At 37.3% G+C, this 20,369-nt stretch overlaps 1 protein-coding gene across 1 annotated transcript in view; it reads right to left on the bottom strand.

The window, feature by feature from the left end:
* Window positions 1-20,369, bottom strand: part of LOC134542623 (protein vav) — a 196,101-nt gene that overhangs the window by 123,657 nt on the left and 52,075 nt on the right. Inside the window, exon 4 of the mRNA XM_063387022.1 lies at window positions 7,923-8,043. Within this exon, the coding sequence (XP_063243092.1) occupies window positions 7,923-8,043 (121 nt within the window). The remainder of the gene's footprint in view (window positions 1-7,922; window positions 8,044-20,369) is intronic.

Genomic DNA, 20,369 nt, shown 5'->3' with positions numbered 1-20,369 from the left:
CCAATAGCAAAAAAATTAGAAAATTTTTACCTGTTTCAGATGTGGGCAACGGGGACACTTCGCTGGTACTTGTGAGCATAGTAAAGGGCAACTACGCAGTGCAGAGGGGCATATGAAAATAATTGCGTTAAGGAATGTAAGCTTTCTGGGAAGCAAAAGCATCTAGCTAGGAGTTGCAGATTTAGAAGGGAAATAAAGAATTTTCATTTCCACAATAAGCACAGGCTAGCTGTAATGCAATTAGGAGAAAAACTCTATTAAGGTGGAGGTAATATTTGGAGGAATGAAAAGATTACCCGAGGATTTGAGCGCTGAAGAAAGGCAGGGAATTGAGCAGATGGTCCCAAGTGGGACTATGCACCTAGATGCTCCTGGGTGACCGGCCCGCCAGGTGTGCACTCCCTAGGGAGATCATCGCGAGGTCGGATGTTATTGAACACTCTACGTCTCCATATGCTTCACCTGCTTTTCTCGTAAAAAAGGAAAAGTCCAGGAAATTTTTGTTTAGTCCTGGATTACCAGATTTTTAATAATAGAATATGAGTAGATGGGATCCCTCAGCCAACAGTATAAGTCGTGCTCCAGTATCTAGGCGAGGCTAAATACTTCACAGTTCTTGATCTTAATGCTGGAATTCATTAAAGCGTGCTGGAGGCAGAGAGTAAAAAGATGACCATTTTGGTCACACCATGGGGCAATACCAATGGATACGGGTGCCCTTTGGGGTAAACTTTGGTTCACAGTCTTTGTCCTGCATTCTGAATAGTATCCTCCACGAAAACCAATTTAAATTTGTCATAAACCTCCTAGACGATATCTGCATATACTCCAATTCTTTGGTGGAATGTTTTGAGCATATGGAACTGGTGTTACAAAAGCTGAGGGAAGCAGGTATAACCATCAATCTGGAGAAGGTTTGTTGAGCTACGCAGGAAATAAATTCCTAGGTTTCATAGTTAGGAAGGGTAAGATAAGAATGGACAAAGAGAAAATCACAGCACTTGTGGATTTCCAGCACCCAGGAATCCCAAAGGGAACATGAGATTCCTGAGTATGCTGGGTTACTTCAGCCAATTTATCAACTAAGCTGGTTATGCACGTCATTAAATTGTTTAAGAAAGAAAGACGTGAAATTTGAATTGGGGGAAGTTGAAAGGCTTTTAATAAGTTGAAAAGGGCACAGCTATCTGTCCTAGTATTGCCCGACTTCAAACCTAAGTTCATAGTGCAGGTGAATGCAGTCAGCGTTGCCTAGGGAGGAGTCCTATTAAAAGACTTTGGAGAGGAACTACAACCCACCATGTACGCCAGCAAGACTTTGAACACACATGAACAAAAATACAGCTGTTACGAAAAGGAAGCACTAATGTGCATATACCCCGTAGGGTATTTTAAAAAGTTCTTGGAGCACATAAAATTTGACTTATGGACAGACAACAGACAGGTCCTTACGTGGTTATTCACCCATCCTTGCCAACTAGGCAAGGCAAGATTGGGTGATGGATCATGAGGTTGACCCAATTCCAATTTAACATCATCCACGTTAAGGGTAAGGAAAATGTCATTGTGGATGTGCTTCATGCATGTTTAAAAAGCAAGAATTTGAACCCATAAACCAAAAAGAGAGTTCAGAGCAGGAGGATTCCTGGTGCAAAGCATTCAGCGTAGAACCGGAACTCTTTGTGCAGCTGAAAGATAGGATAAGTCAGGATGCTGAAAGTCAAGAAGTGATGCAAGAGGTGTCAGGTTATAAGCTCAAAAATTTTTGAATTTTTCACCTGAACGAGGGAAAGGAAAAATGTATGTGCCCAAAAATTTAAGAAAGATACTTTTGAGATATTATCATGTGTATAGGGGGTCATGTGTGTATATGTATGTATATATATATATATTAGCACACACACATATATAAAAAAATCTTTTAAAAGGTGTCAAGCCTGTTCTATTGGAGGAGCTTAAAGAAGATGCAGAGGATAATGTAAGCATGTCAGAAATGTCAGTTGGTGAAACAGGCCAACAACATGGAAGTAGGTAAGCATGCTGTGGAATAGGCCAGCAGACCCTGAGAAGAATGTTCTTCGACATTTTTGGTCCCTTATCCCGCTCAAAAATGGGGGCAATACTTGCTTGTTAACTTTAGTTGATGGCTTTACCAAGTTAAATATCTTCATGTCCTTGCGAGACATGACCTCAGAACAAATTGTTCAAGTTTTTTCTCAAAAGGTTTGGCAATTTTTTGGGGGTCCTGAAGGTCTGGGCTGCGATAATGCCAAATATTTCATCAGCAAAAGGTTTGAGGACATGTGCTTTTCATGCATATGTCACATAATGACTAGTCCCTATTATCCTGCCCCAAGCCTTGTGGAGAGGATGAATAAGACAGTTAAGACTGTCCTCACCATTTATCATCGGCATGACCATCAACTTTGGGATGAATGCCTGGGTTTCCTAAACCTCGACTTTAAGATGAGTTACCATGAGTCCACTAAGTTAATGCCTGCTAAACAGTTTTTGAGGTCAGAACTCATGCAACCCTTATAAAATGTGTGGGGGATATTGAGTTCTTTATAATAAGTATCCAGTTCTTGCTTGCAGTAAACAAAAGTGGTAGAAGGCTCTTGTAATTTTGGAAAAAGGCTAAAGCAAAGTGGCAGAACAATACAATAAAGATAGAATTGGTAATCATTTCAAGGAAGGGGATTTGATACCTGCCAACAATTTATGCAAAGTAAAAAGGTGGACTTCAATTTGAATTTGCCTATGCAGGTCCATTTAAGATAGTTCAAATTTGACAAATTTGTTACAAAAGATGAATAGTTAACATCAAGTTAGGAAAGCCCATATAACTCACCTGAAGTCCTTTAAAGAATAGTGTAAAGAATAGTGTGTTATGTGGATCTTGCATGTTAATTAATTAGCTAATCATTTTGTAACATGACACTTTAAATAATTTGAATGCGGGATATAGCAAAAAATTTTGAGAGGTCTTTTTTGTATTTGTTGTATTAGCATCCAAGCTTTAGTCTCACATGTTTTGAATAAGGTCGCTATTCATTTGCAACGTCCGGAAGTGGTTTCACGTCATACAATGCGTCTCGGAGAAAGCATGAGTTCAAACTTAAGTAATTAGTCTTGTATCAAAGATACATGCTGCCATATGCAACTAATAACCTTAATGTTAAGTTACTCCCTGGCCTTTTCAGGCCCTTTTAAAAAAGTGAAATCTTTGGGTGCTAATACGATGGTGTTGGAAAGATTAATTGTAAGGGCAAGTATAAAAAGGCCCACATCTCCCAGGATAAGAAATTTCATTCTTAAGGCCCTTAATTTTCTGGATTTTTTTTGTGTTGTGCACCGGTGTTGTGGTGGCTGCACCTGTTCTAGCGAAGCTGCAGTCCTAGGCATCTGCGAAGCTTCGGAAATTACGAATATAAATCAAATATTAAAAAATTCACTTTGAAATATTGAATTGAATAACAAATGAAAAATATTGAAACATACAAATTTTGAAGTTATGTTTTCAAACACTAAAATATTTTTAGTTACAATCAAGCACCAAGACTCAAATAAGTGAAAATAATGCACCAATACACAAATGTATTTTACAACAAAAACTAATGAAACATTATTGCACATTCTCGTGATTATTTAATCATCATTCTAACTTTTGTTTCATGTTATTGCTAGTGAACGATAGCAAACGTAAATGTAAGGACCATTAAAAAAAAAACACCTTTGGCTTGCAGGATTACCAATACCAATGCCAAGGTGTGTTCCATTTTCTCAACACTTCAGGGTTCAAATACCGCAATCACGAACCATTCCTAATATCGGGTTATAAATTATGTTCAAATATGTAGAGAGCATCACAGCATCAACGATTCTAACAAAGGTGATCATGTTTAAATTATTTTTAACAGTGCATACGTCTATGGGATTTTTTTTTTTTGCCGCCAAAAAAAAGGAAATTTGGTACCACTGACTAATATTTTTTAAACAGGAAACAGTGAAATAACAGAAAACTGGAAACAGAAACGTATGCCGATTTTTGCATTACTAAAATAATCAAATTTCAAAGTTTTACTAAATAGTCCTCATTTTCCAACTTAGATATTTGTTGCTGGCTTTACCAGTTGTTATCACAAAGGAAAAACCAGCCCGAAAATATACAAAGCGATGGCAGTACATTTTATTATTTACCTTGTTAAGGCCTGTTTGATAGTTATGTTGTTGTTTATTGTGAATTAAAAAATTGTTTATTGGACATTGGTGCTGTTCTGCGATTGTATGGCGAATGCAAGTGAGACAAACCTGCCCATAAAATGCAGCAAACTTTGGTTATATTTTAAACAACAAAATGACAGTGCAAAATGTTTGCATTGTTCAAAACGTTTGAAAACACCGACAGGAACAACTTGCACGTAGAAGAATCATCTGTCACACCATCACGTAATTCAGTATGAAGAATATTTGAAACTTGATGCAGAAGTTAATGACGAAATGGAAGGTGTTGGCCAAGGTACATTATCTGGTAGTGTAGTTTGAAGGAAACAACAAACCCTTTTTGACACCTTCAAGAAAAAGGAGACATTGTCACCACAATGAAATGAAGCCAAAGCTATCAGTGATAAAATTACCAGAATGTTGGCTCTTTGTCATTTACCCTGCAGATTTGTTGAAGAGCGAGGTTTTTGAGCTCTTATGCATCACTTAAAGCCAAATTAATTACTGTGTTCCCAGTAGTACAACTTTTTCACATAACATCATACCTGAACTGTACACTACAGAAAGGGAAAGGTTACAAAATATGTTGAAGAAAGATGTTTTTGATTTGGATGAACAACCATCTAAAAGTCTGTCACTCACTACACATAATTGGACAAGTAAAGCTGGAGATGGGTACATATCACTTACTTGTCACCACCTAGTAAATTTTGAGTACAAATGCATGACTCTAGACAATGTTGTTATGGAAAATTCACATACTGGTGAAAACTTATTTGAATTAAGTGAAAGCTGGGATCTTCCATCGCCCACGAAAGTGAGTTCCATAAAAATATTTATGGTTACTGACAAAGCTGCAAATCTACGAGCTGCTCTTTATGGAACACAGTAGGTTCAAAGATGGTGCGAAAGATCAGACACCTAATGTAAATCAACTGCTTTCCAAGTCCAGAAGTAATGTTGCTCGTTACAATAGTAGTAGTGCTGCTAGAAGAAGGCTGCTGAAGGTACAACAAAGTATGGACCTACCACAGCTCAAGTTAATACAAGACTTGGAAACTCGGTCGAGTGAATTTGCAATGTTGGACAGATTTACTTCTCTGAGAGAAGCTCTAGCTGCTGAGTTAAGTTCATCAGATGTTGACTCACTTTCGCTATCAGAATGGATGTTTGCTAGTGGTATAATTGAAGTCATGAAACCATTTTCAGAGGTGACTAAAGAATAGTGTGGGGACAATTATCCAACACCATCAATGATTATTCCTACTATGCATTGCCTTGAAGTTACAACAACTAACCACATAAGAATAAAGGAGTTAGGAACAGATGTTCCATTTGCACATAATCTATTGAAATCTTTAAAAAGTAGATTCCCCATGTACAAGATGGATGACATATATGTTCTCTGTACTGTGCTTGATCCGCGATACAAACTGGCAATTTTCAATGATGGTGAGAGACAACATGCAGTCAATCTATTGAAAGAAGAAATTACAGTAAAAGGCACATAAATGGGCAGTACTACTAGTACTCCCACAGAACCCAATTTCCAGTTTTGGGTCTTTGTGGGATGCAATTGACAGCATACCCTTATATTTGCCAGAACCAGACGTAAATCAGGCAAGTGGTGAACAGAAAACAAAGGCTATTGAACGTTATTTGGCAGCACGAAGTGTACTGAGACTATCTAATCTCTACGAGTGGTGGAAGGAAAATCAAGAGATCTTCCCACTTGTCATAACTAGTAGCTCAACATTATCTGTACCTTCCAGCTACACAAGTTGCGAGCGAGAGGGTATTCTCCACCGCAGGTAACACTGTTACCACTCGGCGTGAGTTGTTGTTGCCACAGCATGTTGAGCAGTTAATGTTTCTCCATGACCATTTAAAATAAAAGTTCAGTGTCGTAAAACATTTTTTATGTTCTGTGACTGCAGTTACACCTTATTATATGTTATGAAAAGTGCATAAAGATTGTCTTACAGACATGTCCTGTAACTTTTCTGTGCTTAAAATTATTTTGTCACATTTACTATACTACCTTTGCTTCCTAATACAAACCTACTTAAGTAATTGACAGCCTTTGTTCTAAATACTTGTTGAGTGTTACATAAAAACGCATAATGGTAAAGTTTGTTATTAATACTGCTTATGGGGGAATATTAACAATATTGTATCTAGGCACAATTTTTTATGATATTAAATATTTTGTTTTACTTTTTTTTTATTCAGAAAGTTTATTGACTACCTAAGTTAACCTAACACTTCTGCAAACAAAAACAGCAATTATGTTATACAAGTTTAGAATAAATCATGTTGCCTGGTAATTCTAATATAAAATATGCAATTTCTTACAGTTACAATAAAAATTCGAAATTCGTGAATAATTTAAACTTCAATTAGGAATTTGATTCGAACTGAAAATCACTGATCCCCTGATGGCATGCCCCACCAGCACCCCGGGACTGTTTGTCGATCTCACCACGCCTGTCCGGAGACCTCGGCTCCTGTCTTGTTCCCCCCAGGGGCCTACACCTCCCGCTTGGAGCTCGGAGGCACTCTCCCTTCTAGGCACCTGTGAGCCTCCGCACTTGTGAGCAGGTCTCCACTGATGGTATCTATCATGCGTTTGTGGGGGGGAAATGTTTAAGTTTTGTTTTCATCCTTTTTAGGAAAATACAATTGGTCTAAAATTGAGTATTTTTCTGTTTTAAACAGAACTCTCTAACCAAATTTTAGGTCATTTCCTTAAAACCTAACCAATCTTTAGTTATAAAATTTATTAAAGATGGTTTCATATAGATTAAGATGGGTTTTAATTCAAATGTATATATTAATAAATAAAATAGTTGTTTAACCTTCTGTTAACCTTACAAAATAACACCAAAAATGACACATCCTTGAAAAGAAAATAGACACTAGAAGTCAATATGTTAGTAACAAAACTGTTTAAAAAAATTATTTTTTACCCCCTGATATAAATATAAACCAAATTTTTATAGTTTAAAAAATGTAAAACAGGTCAGTGAAAATTTTACCATTGGTTGATATCATATGGATTGACAGTGGCTTGTAAAATAACTCACAAGTTATAGTGTTGTAACAAATAGGCTTTTTGATCCAAAATTAATCTCTAATTTAAATTAAATCCTAAACGTAGTAAAAAAAGTTAATATCAACTTCAAATGCATAATCAAAAATAAAAACCTAAATGCTAATCTATAATTGATAATGAACAGTAACATTAACTAATGAAAATATGAAAATAGCAAGTCCAAGCCGCTGGCAGTCAGGCCGTGGCTGTGTCTGCTCAGCCGGAAGCTTCTTGCCGCGCTCGTCCGTGTCTCTTTAAAGTGCGCTCATACACGGGTTCATACTTAGCCAACTAAATATATTCATCTAATCCAATGCATGAACTCTAAATATGACCGAAAAATAAAACCTTCAAGCTAAAATTAAAGAGCTCAACCCAAAATTAGTCCCTGGACTAGGACAATAACTTTGCTACAGTGTTTAGCTTAAGGAGAGAAGGAGCAAGCCATAACTTAATAAACTGCTTTGTGATCCTATTATATTCAATGGCTGTGCAATTTTTGTAGCGATTGATACAGGACCGCAGTACGGCTGGTAAAGGCTGCTTAACAGTAATGGCAATGTTTGTAAGTTGGTGTAACAAAGCACTACACTATGCACTTCACCTCGGCCACAATGCGACGGGCGATGCTGCACAGATCCTCGTAGACTTCATTCTCGTTAGCGAGAGCGTAGTACGAGCCGTACTCCACATCCTCATCGTGCATGCGACGAGCAATGTCATCGCTACAACACATGCGCCACGGAACATAGTAGTACGTGAGTGCTCATGCAACTACAAACTAACAGTCAATTAGCACTATGGCACTAGCTCCACTCTACACAACACAGCACAACACAACACAACACAACACTACCACTGACAAACAAAAACAGCAGGGAATGAAAGGGAAGAAAGCCACCAGTTCCAATTCATACGGTTGTGAGAACCAATTTCAGAATTTATTATATATTGTTTTTATACAACAACACAAAAAAACTCTACATAAAATAATAAAACTATAAAATAAATAATAAAACTAGAAAAAATTCAAAATATTAACATGTTTGCCTTAAGTACTTTTAAAAATCTAACGAGAATGCACATTAGAAAATTTATCAGAAACCATTCAAACTGGCAAACAAATATTTTTATAACTAAATTCTCTTCCATTCAAAAAAAATTATTTGAATGTAAACTACTACTTTTTTTACTCATAAAATTAATCATGTGTGAAATCTTAAAAAAAAAAAGATAAGAAAATATAAAAAGTTTAAAAAGTAGTTAGTACTCCCCGCACTTCAAAATGCACACTATATTGATTGCCTAACAAAGTAGACAGCGAAGTACAACGGAGAATGGCGCGCTGTGAAGCATGCAGTCTGTCATGTGACAGGCTTGATGGTGTTATCGAGACCACAACACCCAGTACCACGTGGCCGAGAGAAACAGGGACAGTGCCACATGTGTGGCTATGGGTTCACAGGTCACAAAACCAGCGGACAGTGTGACCAGTGCAGTTGAAGCAGTAGATGCTAGAGTCTTTCCTGAGCACACCCTACAAGATGCCTGGGGCATTTGCAATGAACAACTCTCCGACAATACGTAGTTGCATTTGTAATACCACCAACATTACTTTGCATTTGCAGAATGGCACCTGCATGCTTATCTCTTCTCCTAGGTTCACTTTCAAATTTTCCACACAGATTGAGATATTTTTAAGCGTGAAGTTATTTTCAAAATTTTTACAAGTACAATAAGCCAATGAAAACCCAAGTGCGTTCAACAGGTATTATTCAACTTGTGTGATGTGGTATGGTCAGTGCAAGTTTTTTCACAACATACTTCCTATTCCATTGAATACCTAAGATTTACTGAGCTCAACAAAAATTTACACAAATTATAAGAGTATGCTCTCTTGAATACTCACAATGGTATCTGGCTGTAGTATGATGGAGAAATGCACCTTTTCAAGAAATTTGCTACAGTACTTGAAAGCAATATACGATTATTCCTGGATTGGTCACACAAAACCTGTGATATAGCCTGTACAATCCCTCAATATTACACTCCTTGGTCTTTAAAAGTAGATACATATGAAATCCATAATGTAAGCACCACCAGTTGACTTTCATTTGGCATGCCACTCCACACAACATACGAGCAATGCCTGGAATACCAAACAAGTATCGTAGCATTTCAGCTGTTTTTGCAAATAGTCAAAGTAATGTACTATATACATAGTTCATGAAAATTCACAGAAAATACATACCATATGTACCTTATGCTGCAATTTTCCTTTCACATTTCACTATAATGTTCACTGGTAATTCATTATACTAGCATAGATATGTGTAGTGTGCAGCCAAAACCAATTTATGTTCCCATACTTACAAATGCACTCGCTATGGTTCTATCATTGAAGGGCTATATTAAGATTTCACTGCAATGCATTATTCCATCATTCCGCGCATAGCTATATGTATACTATATTGCTGTGAAAATAGTTGATATCACCACCATATAGAGGTAGGAAGAAATTAAATAGTTCAAATTATCCTAGTAAATTAAATATTTTTTAAAACAATTAATATGGTACCAGAAATTTTCCATGAAACATTAATATTCATTACATATATAAATATATTAATACTTGCTTGCCACAACTCTCACTATTGCAACTCCTGTCAATGCACACTATTTCTGTACATTGACTGTAATAGCTCTTCCTTACAGGACTGTACATATTTACAGGATAAACATACCATGTTTTAATCCAATATATGAATGCAATCTACTTCAAATTTTATCAAAACAGGTTAGTAGTAAAAATGTGATTGAGTAATAAACACACAAAATTTAAAATTTTCACATAGTCGTAGAAAAAGTTAATCCAGTACATTCAATATTATTCCTACCATTTGATTGGCTTCAGAAATATAAATAATTGAATAAAAAATTACCTACAGCCATTTAAACCACTTAGTAGTTGAATTTTTGGAAAATGAAGAAGACACACTATGTAAATCTTTGTGTATTTATTTTATGGTCAGTTTATAATCTTCACCTATAGTAGATTTGATAAAATGAATTTTTATTTATAAAACTTCCCCTACCCACTTCAAACAATGTAGGGTTGTAATTATGGAATATGTCCCAGAGAATCTTTTGTAGTAAGTATGTTTATAATTCATAGCCAAATTCTTCATTTCAGCTTGATTCGACTTATTTTTAATATAAACCTGACACTGTTTAGATCTATGCCAGCTTTAGCCAGCTTCACCCACCATCTCCCCTGCACTATAAACGTACCAGCCCTGAAGAGGATGCGAGTGCCATTAGAAGCAGTGAATACATCATAACCACTTGTAACTGGCTTCATTTTATTCAAACCTTATGCTCTGTACAGTGCTTATCTGCCTTTTGTTAAGTAACTTATAATATTTCCATCGACACCATCCGATACACAAACCTGAGCGGCAATCCAAATTTCAAATGGTATCATTTTAATACAGTAATTGTAAAGATATTTCAACATAACTTAATTTGTTTAAAATACGTCAACAGTTTTTACGTGTAAGTTTCGTAATGTAAGCAGCACAGAATCACATAACAGTCATCAGTGAGGTGGCAAGAGTCCCAGTCATATCTCTGCCCCAGTCTGAAGCCGAGGTAGGAAGCAACCGCACCCCGGAGACTTCATCGCTCGCCCGCACCGAATGTTAACTTCTGTTTTATTAATTTAATGCTATAAATTGCTTTATTATTTATCCTTGGGACCTGCCTAGGGAGGCAGACAGCTTGGTCCCAGTTACGAAAATTTGCAATAAATGCGTGTGTAACTTGTCGGACACTCGGGTGACAGACTACAACTTAAACACATTCCCTTAGGTTCATGTTAAACTTTCTCTAACCATACAGTACTCTCACTGCCTTCCCTTTGCAAGTGAGTGTATGCTTCCCTTATGCCTTTGAGAGCATTCTTAAAGAATCTAAAATTGTATGGAGGCTCTGTTCAAGTTATAACTCTAGTAAACATCTGAAATTTTTGTTGTGTTTATTTAACCACTGGTGTTATTAATATTTCATCACCTTTTTTTACTTCACTAGATCTCATTTCCATTTTTAGGTATTCCCACGGGCACATTGTGACCAAAATGGTGGAAACACCGGGTGATTACATATTTTTATGTCTGGTTTGTTTGTTGGGAATTTATATGTTTATTCTTTGCATTACAAACGGCATTCATGTGTATAATTAGTTGTATACAAAATCTGAAACATAGAATTTGTATTTTCATTCAGTGCTGAGTCGCAATAAATTTGTAATGGTAGAATATATTACATTTTATGTTTCAATTAATTAATTAAAGGGAAATAATTTTTTTCTTATGATTTATTTGAATGACAAGTTTGAGTCCTAAAGGTGAGTTGAAGGAGAATGTAATAAAGTGTAACAAAATTGAAACATGTGAATATTGAGAAATACAAAGGAAAACAAAACCTTGAAGGTGAAAACAATATTTAGTTCCGTGATAAATGTTACTTATTTTTTTTTAAGTAAATTAATTTTTGAAAAAAAAAAAAAAAAAAAAAACGTTTTTTTGAACCAGTAGGTAATAACAATTAAGCAACATGATTACATTTCATGGAATTTTCTTAACATACACAAAGAGCCTCTTCAACCTACAGATACCACAGCCAAATGCTCTGAGTAGTATGTAGTTCACAGCCATAATATCTACAGAAAAAAATGAACAATTGTAACAGACATACAATTGTTGAAAAGGTTTTTAGTTACTGTGCTGTTACCAAATTGACGCACAATAAACATGCGAGTTAACAGAACAATCTGTCGTGGCATCAGGGACGGTGGCACATGTAAAAAACTAAGTGAACCACCTGTCATGGCATTTGAGTGACACCTATAAACAACTAAGTGAACACCCCATGGCACCAGGGTGACACCTATAAGACACTAAGTAAACTAACTGTCATGGCACCTTGGTGAACACCATAAGCCACTAAGGGAACCACCTGTCAAGGCACCTGGGTGACACCTATAAGACACTAAATGGACCACCTGTCTTGTTACTAGGATGACACCTGTAAGCAACTATGTGAACCACCTGTCGTGGCACCAGGGTGACACTTATAAGCTACTAAGTGAACCAGCAAAGTGCAACATGCACAATAAAAAAATTGATGTTTTGATATATGGTTTCATATTTTCTGCAAAGTTCTCTCATCATTCACGTGAAATAATAATAGTATCATAGAACGATAGCAAAGAAGATAACACTAATCAAAAACATACTGAATATTAATAACACATATAGCTTATTGAAGAAGTTCCCAGTTGAGAGCCTCTCTCAAAAGCAAAGCGAGCAATTCAGAGGGAAAATTATTTGTGACAGGAGCTATATTTTTTGTTTTTCTTAGTGTACCAAAACATTTAGTAAAAATGAATACAAACACATTGTAAATAAATCCCTGGATGAAATAAACAATAAAACAAAAAAGGAGAGAAAAAAATGAACTACAACTAAATACGAAATGTCCGTCCCACATCACCATTGAAAGAATATGCATCCAACATAAAAATATGAGAAAATTTTTTAATTAAATGTATAAATATTACTCCACACAACATTTACCTCATTTGCAAAATTATTTCAAATGGTACCAGCTAAAATTTGTTTGAAAACATACAACACAACCCAAGCTACAATTTTACTAACCATTCAGCTGCCAACAAATCCTTGCCTATCTGCTTATACACAGCCCCAAAAAATGTGACAGCAGTGAAACCAAAAAATGAGAAACAAAACATGCAGAGCAAACTAATGAGACCAAAACAAACACGTGATGCTATTTATGGCAGTAACAGTTAACATGAAACAAAGATAAAATACGGTACTGTGAAGATAGAGAGCAATGTAAGAGCCAAGGGATCGTTCATCATGCAACACGCCCGTACCTCTGACGGGATAGCCGAAAAGGTAACGTAGCACAAATGTTCGTAGATATCCTCCTCACGGTCCGCCAGCTGTGGACACTTGATAGTAAACTGCATCCAACTGGGGTCGTTGTTTTCCCAGCTGGTGGTCTGTGTGTGAGCCACAAGGCCCCCGTCGCTGCACACACACCACACAAACTGCAACTCCCAGCTGGTGGTCTGTACGTAAGCCACAACACACTACAAGGGGAGATTACATTCCATACAACATACAAACATGAACTGCATTCAGAATTAATTCAGTCTTAATTCTCCCAGCTTGTTGTTGTACTACGTACTCACAGTCTACATTCCACTGTACATCTACATCTACCCGGGGTCGTTGTACTAGAGGTGACACCGCAGTGCCTGGTTCCAGACTGTGCTTGTCGCAGAGAGGACCCCGAGCGAGTGCAACGCACTGCTGGGTCGCTGTCCTGCACCATCGTCCAAGGCAAGTGAAGAGTGAAGTGTTGTAGCCGAGGAAGCAGGGACCACTCAGCATTCTGAGTCACACTCGCCTTGCCAGTTTGCTAATCTTGCGGGGTGAGTTGGTTCTCCAGCCCCGATACCTCAAGAAGCAAGAAGGAACCAGCCGGCATTCGGAGTCACACCTAACAGGCCAGTTAGTTGGTGCTCCAGCCTGAGGATGCCAGTTGTCATCCCGAGTGGTGAGTACCGCCATTCCCACAACCAAGCGCCCAGACCAGACCGGGGCAAGTTCCGGGGCTGCCGGGCGAACCAGGGTCGGTGTGCAGGCGATCGCTATTGGATCATAGCAGATACCCATCCCCGGACCACCGAGGTAACGAGACTGTATCGCAAGTACTGAATTATTCATCATTTAACCAGATAAATGTGCAGATTGTTAGGTGTAAATTCTTTTAATTACTGTCAAGAGGCCTCCATGTAGGATTTTTGTGAGAATCACTGACACAGTATGAGCATTGATGAATTATGTATTGGATTTTAATAAAATTTGTTGCTCATATTCATGGTGTCCTGGTATGGGTGCTATGTGCTGACATACCATCCGTGTTGGAAATAAAACCAACAGAAAATGTGCCGCTCTACTTAGACAGATGCATAGAAGGTGCCAAAGACAATAAGCCCCCAGAGTTTACATTTTTAAGGCTAGGAAAAATCTTAATCTGGTTGCATGTAACATTCTCAGAGTCTTTGAGGGTTAGGCTACTTTTGGGTTCTGCACACTTCTGTTCCATCATGTCACTCGCAGGTACCCTGTGGATCCAAGAACTAACTACCTCCACTGCAGTTGCTCACAGGGTATATAAACACACAGCACCAACAGCTCACTTGAGAATTGATGAGGATAATGAGAAAACAGCTTTTGTGACACCAGAGGGCACATTTGCTTTCACACATTACTCTTGTGGTTTGAAAACAGCACCCTCAATTTTCCAATAGTTTATGGACAAAACTTAGGTTTAAAGTGGGGCTCCTGTTTGATGTATGTTGATGATCTGTTAGTGGATAGGCTGAAACTGAAGATAGAGATTTCCAGCAGAAAAATTGACCCTGATATCAACAAAATGTTCTTTCAGATATGAGGAGGCAAGTGCCAAGGCACATGATAAACAAGGAAAGAATATGGCCTCACTCGATAAAATCAAAGCAGTAAAAGAGTTCCCCACTCCAGTTCATCAGGAGAAGGTTAGAAGTTTTCTTGGCTTAGCTTCTTTTAACCGATAATTTGTTCTTAATTTTTCTAAAGTAGCAAAGCCTTTGGAACGTATTTTGCAGATGAATGAGAATTATAAATAGGAAAAACCCTAAGAGAACTCATTTTAAGAGTTGAAAATGAAATTAATTTCCGCACCTCTTTTAGTTCATTTACAGGAAACTGATCCCATCGAAATACACACAGAATATTAGTGTCATTCTCATGCAGAGGAGAGAGGGAGTTTGCACCTCATTGCGTATGCTAGAAGGGCATTGGCCACAGCAGAGAGTAGGTATATGATAACCCATTTGGAATGTTTGGTGCTAGTTTATGCTTTGGATCAGTTTAGACCTTACCTTTACTTAAAACAGTTCACATCAGTAACTGACCACCATATCCTGTGCTATATGAACAAGCTGAAATGGGACGCATGTCGTTAAGGAATACTAACGTGCTAGGCTCTGAAAATGCTACAAAGTATACCTCTGGTAAACACAATGCACACATCAATAGTTTGAGCAGGAGCACTGCAGATATAGATTCAGTCAGGATGAATAAAAAAACTCTAGAATTGCTAGAATTTTTTTAACCAGGTTTTGATGTAGCAAAAGTGTAGAGGACTGATCTTAGTTTGTTCACATAAATTCAAGAGATTATATACACCCATCAAATCAAGATAACAAGTCCAATCAGGAAGCGAAAGGGTGTTTTTCGAGAGACAGAATGCTGTATAAGATAAATTCTAGACACGAAGGAAGGTAGAGGCTGCTTGATGTACGGACGACTTTCAGAGAGGAAATTTTACACGAGTGTCACAATGATCATACACAGATATTATTGGAAAAGAGTGTACAAGGATGTATCTCATGGACTGTCAGACTAAGCAGGAGACAGGTCAGGAGCCAGCAGGGCTGTTACAGATTATCTCACCTGGAGAACTATTTAGTTGGGTAGCTAAGACTTTTTTTTCAAGACTTCACAAGGTAATAAGGCAATAATACAATGGTACGTGTGGGCCGAGACCAACACAGTTCACTCTGGAAGTGCTCCCGAGGTAACACAGTTTCTTGAAGACAATGTGACATGTAGACATTCTACCCCAGCTTCGATCCGACTAACCAGAAAAACTGGGATATATATGTACCCTTGGTCACATTCAGCTATAACATCAGACAACAGACAGGTGTGTGAAAAGAAGGTGGATGAGGCTGGCAGCCCAGTGAAAGCAGATCCAGTGGCTGGCGGATGAGAACATAACCAAGGACGTAGGACCATGACATACCGACCGGGCCAAGAGGTCCTGATCTTTACCCCCACCAGGAAGAAGGGTTTGACCCACAAGCTTCTCCATTAATGGAATGCACCGTCTACTGTAATAAAAAGAGTTTTAATCAATTTACATACTGTTACGATTTACTGCGGGTTCGTAAAGGATAGCCCAATTAAAGATTTTTATCACACACAGTTTAATTTATTACCACTATTTACATTACTAGCTATTAATCTAAAAATGCCAATTAATAAATTCTACTTAAAAAAAAATGTTTCCTCCAGTCACTCGTTTCTCACAATCCACACGCCTCGCTGAGCCGCACCTCTGGCGCAACTCTCGCCGCAGCACCCCTCATGGGTCTCCATCGCAGGACTCCATCGCCACACTCCGCTGCCGCTGTCGCACTTCCCCTTCGCTGAGATCCTACTCGACACCTCGCTTGGAACTTTGCTCTTCGTCCAGGGACTTCGCCACTCTATTGCCCGGAAACTCAGCTGCGGGAAAACTCCCGACTTTACTCTGAACTCCACTAACTCCCTGCCCTGACGTCCTAGGGCATATATATAGGCCCCGGCGCAATTCCAGAACTCACGAGAGCGGCCGGGGCCAGTCACGTGTTTCGGAGCTGTCCCGACGGCAGAAACTAACAGTGCCGCACGGGGGGAGCGGAGGGCTGGAGGGAGATAAAGCAGCGACCTAGGTGCGCACGGCACATCTCACGTTACGGCAGCCGCCAGCCAGCTCTGCACCTGCGCATGTCGTGACCTTGTTCACATTCTAAACAATACAGTCCTTCAGTCAAAAGAATCTGTTGTCAACCACCAAAACTCTAAAAATTTCAGGTTTCTATGGTTCTAGGAAAAAACTAATTTTTATTGATTTGATGAATGATATACTGATATATTAAAACTAAAGTATTTGAATATGAAGGTGACATATGAACATTTAACCCAAAACTCTATAACATATGATTTAATGCTTCCAGTACACGCAATGTTTTATATTAAAATTTTCCTTTAAGTACATAAAAACCATTAAATAAGGAATTGTTTAAAATCTTGTGCAAACACACAAAATATTATAAGAAAATTATTTTGCCCCTAAGACCAAGAGAAAGGAATATACGCAAATAATATTTCTGTTAGATCTTTTTAAATAGATAGTTCTGTATTAAAGCATAAATATATTATTTGTGTATTGTCTTTCAAATACTAGCTAAAAAGTAAATGCTTATTTACTTGAAATTGACTAATTGCATATTTATGTATATTTTTTATAGTCTATAAATGAGGGTAAAACATGTATTTATATTATTTTATGATACTTTTAAGTGAGATAATCTTGTACTTACACGTCACACATTTACTATAAAGGCAATATTTACCCTTTATAGAAAGTAAATATTTAATTTCCTTTAATATTTATTTTGTTTAATTACATTTTATTCCGTATGTTTATATTTGTAATCTATGGTTAATTCAGACTGTAAATTTCTTTGGTTATCGTTTTGTCTATGTATTACTCTATGTTAATTTTTATTTTAAATTATTGTTAAGGCTAGAATAGCAGTATTTTTGAAACCACTATTAATTTAAAGATGAACACGTCAGTAATGGGTAGTAATTTTACTAGTTTTGTTTAATCAACAAACTAAAGAAAGTCGTTTATTAGTGACGGGGAAAATATTCTTTTAGAACGAATTGAGACTTGATTAAGGCAACATCTAGAACGCAACGATTTCGACATTAATTTAGAATTGAATATTTATAGAAGAATTGAAAATGGTTATTAATACCAATATTGACTGATATTTCGAAGGAACTAATAATTGTAATCAACGAAGATAAGATTCAGACGTCAAGAATTCAAATAATTACTTAAGAAGAGAAGTCGACGAATATCCAGATTCAAGAGATCGTCCAATGACTGTAAATTGTTTTTGAAACTACGAAGAATAAATGCAGTTGACCATTCTGAAGAAAGAAGAATCCTGTCGAAGATTGAAAAGTCGCAGTTCGAGCCCGGGAAGGATGACCGTCGCGCAGTCCAGCCCAGTTGCAGCTCACAGCCTGAAGGATGGAGTCGTGACGGCGCGTATTCCTGCCGCACGCTAGAGACCGGAGAAGCAACACCAAGTTCGCAGTCCTGGATGAGTCGAGCCAAGGATTCTCCGAGAACCTACACGTCTCGTGGGTATCCTGCAGCAAGGTTTGGTCCCTTACCCCATCACCCGAAGACTCGCTGATTATAGAAGTACCCTAATGAATTACGATTTAAACAAGACGAACATTTTTCACAGAACTAGAATCTTTTATATTAAAGATCATATTCTTTGTACAGAAAAACCGTGTACTTGTTCATCTTTAGATTTACCATTCAAAATCCGGAATCGCGATCCCGAACTAAATAATATTAGATAGTATAGATGGAACTTGATATTGAAAGATCGTATTGCTATTTTGTTTGACTGGTACTGCAAGTTACGTACGCAGTAGTCCACGCTCTACCGGACTGAAGTTAGTAAAATAAATAACATACAAATAATTAACATTTTATCTTAAAGATAACTTACTCAAATGAAAGAATTGTTAGATGCTTTGAAGTCGAGAGTAATAACAAATTCCATCTGTATTTTAAAATAAATTATTTTAGTTAAATCTATTTATATAAAGCGTGATTAGTGCCTGTCGAAGTGTATTGTCACCGTCTGCATAAACAATACACGCAAATATAAATATTACATTTGAATTTGTTTACACGTTATTACAAGGTCTAGTCACGAGATTAGTATTTAACATACTTTTGACACACTTTACTTTGACTTTCAGACACAAACTTCTAGAAATTCTTAAAACAGAGAGAGGTAGGCTAGAGAAACCGAAATTATTAAGTACCTTAAATAATTTCCATATTTACACTAGCTGACTCTACATTACTATACCATTTAAAGTCATTATTAAATCTTAAATTTTCTTTTCACACATCAAAGGTATTTCTTTTAAAGCTACAGTTAAGGAACCTTATTTTCTGCAGCTGGAAAGCAATAATGTTAGTTACATGGAGGAAAGAAACGGTAGTGAAGAGAAATATGAGACTAGCTATGGCAAGGCGAATATACGCTCAAAAAATTAGATGAATCACTAGGCTAAAAGGTACAAGTAGATGATCCTGTCGTGAGGCAGAAGACAGCTGCCATGTGGAAAGCTAGCATTCCCATTCCTGCAAAAGACTACTTACAAAACAGAACCGCTAACGCACTTAGCTGAGGCGTTTAACCTATTGTCCGCTCAGATCACACGTTCTTTAGCCACAGACTGAGGTGAAATAAGTGACAGGCTAGCGTCGCAGCAGGCCGAAGTGGTGCAAAACACAAGCTAAGAAACCAACAGAATAAATAAATGATTTTTTAGCAAGCTAAAGAATTGACACAATGAATTAGCCAGTCATTAGCTAAGCAACAAATCAAAGCTACTTAACAACTAAATATTTCAGTAGAACAATCAAATGAGGTAAAAATGGAAAAAAACCGAAAATTTTGATAAAATGATATTAAAAATATTTAAATAAGTATACACGGCTATACATGACATGCTTGAGGAGATACAAAATTTCAGAGAATATGTGAAGGTGCAACTCACACATGTCAATCAAAAACTAAGTAAAGTGGAAAAGCATGTAAAACACGCAGCATTACATTTTAGAAACATCTAAGAAAACTGGTGACCAGTCGCAAATACAGCTAGCAATTAACCAAAATGAAAGCATAACCAAGGAAAATTAAAATCAAGTTGAAAGCAAAATTCAATGCTAGGAGAACTGGATACAAAATGTGCCGTTTATCATAAATTTTCGGGCACAAGTTTTGAATTTTAAATTTAATTTTTCATTTTTAAATAAGGAAACCAAAAAAATAATGGTGCATATTAATTTCATTTAATTTTGTTTCCATTACTGTACTCTCTGACTTGATCTTGTGCAACCCAGTGCTCCTGCGCTTGTTCGCAGACCCAATTAGATACTTTGCTGACGATTGGTTATCGCAGCATCTCGGCCGCGGTTTGCATCACGTTTTCTCCCTGTAACAGTATGACTTTTCGTGCTAGTGAACGCTACCCCA

The sequence above is a fragment of the Bacillus rossius genome (genome assembly GCF_032445375.1).
Source record: "Bacillus rossius redtenbacheri isolate Brsri chromosome 9 unlocalized genomic scaffold, Brsri_v3 Brsri_v3_scf9_1, whole genome shotgun sequence".
NCBI classification, from domain to species: domain Eukaryota; kingdom Metazoa; phylum Arthropoda; class Insecta; order Phasmatodea; family Bacillidae; genus Bacillus; species Bacillus rossius.
Note: the sequence above shows the minus strand (reverse complement) of the source record. Positions and strands in the feature narration are given on the sequence as shown.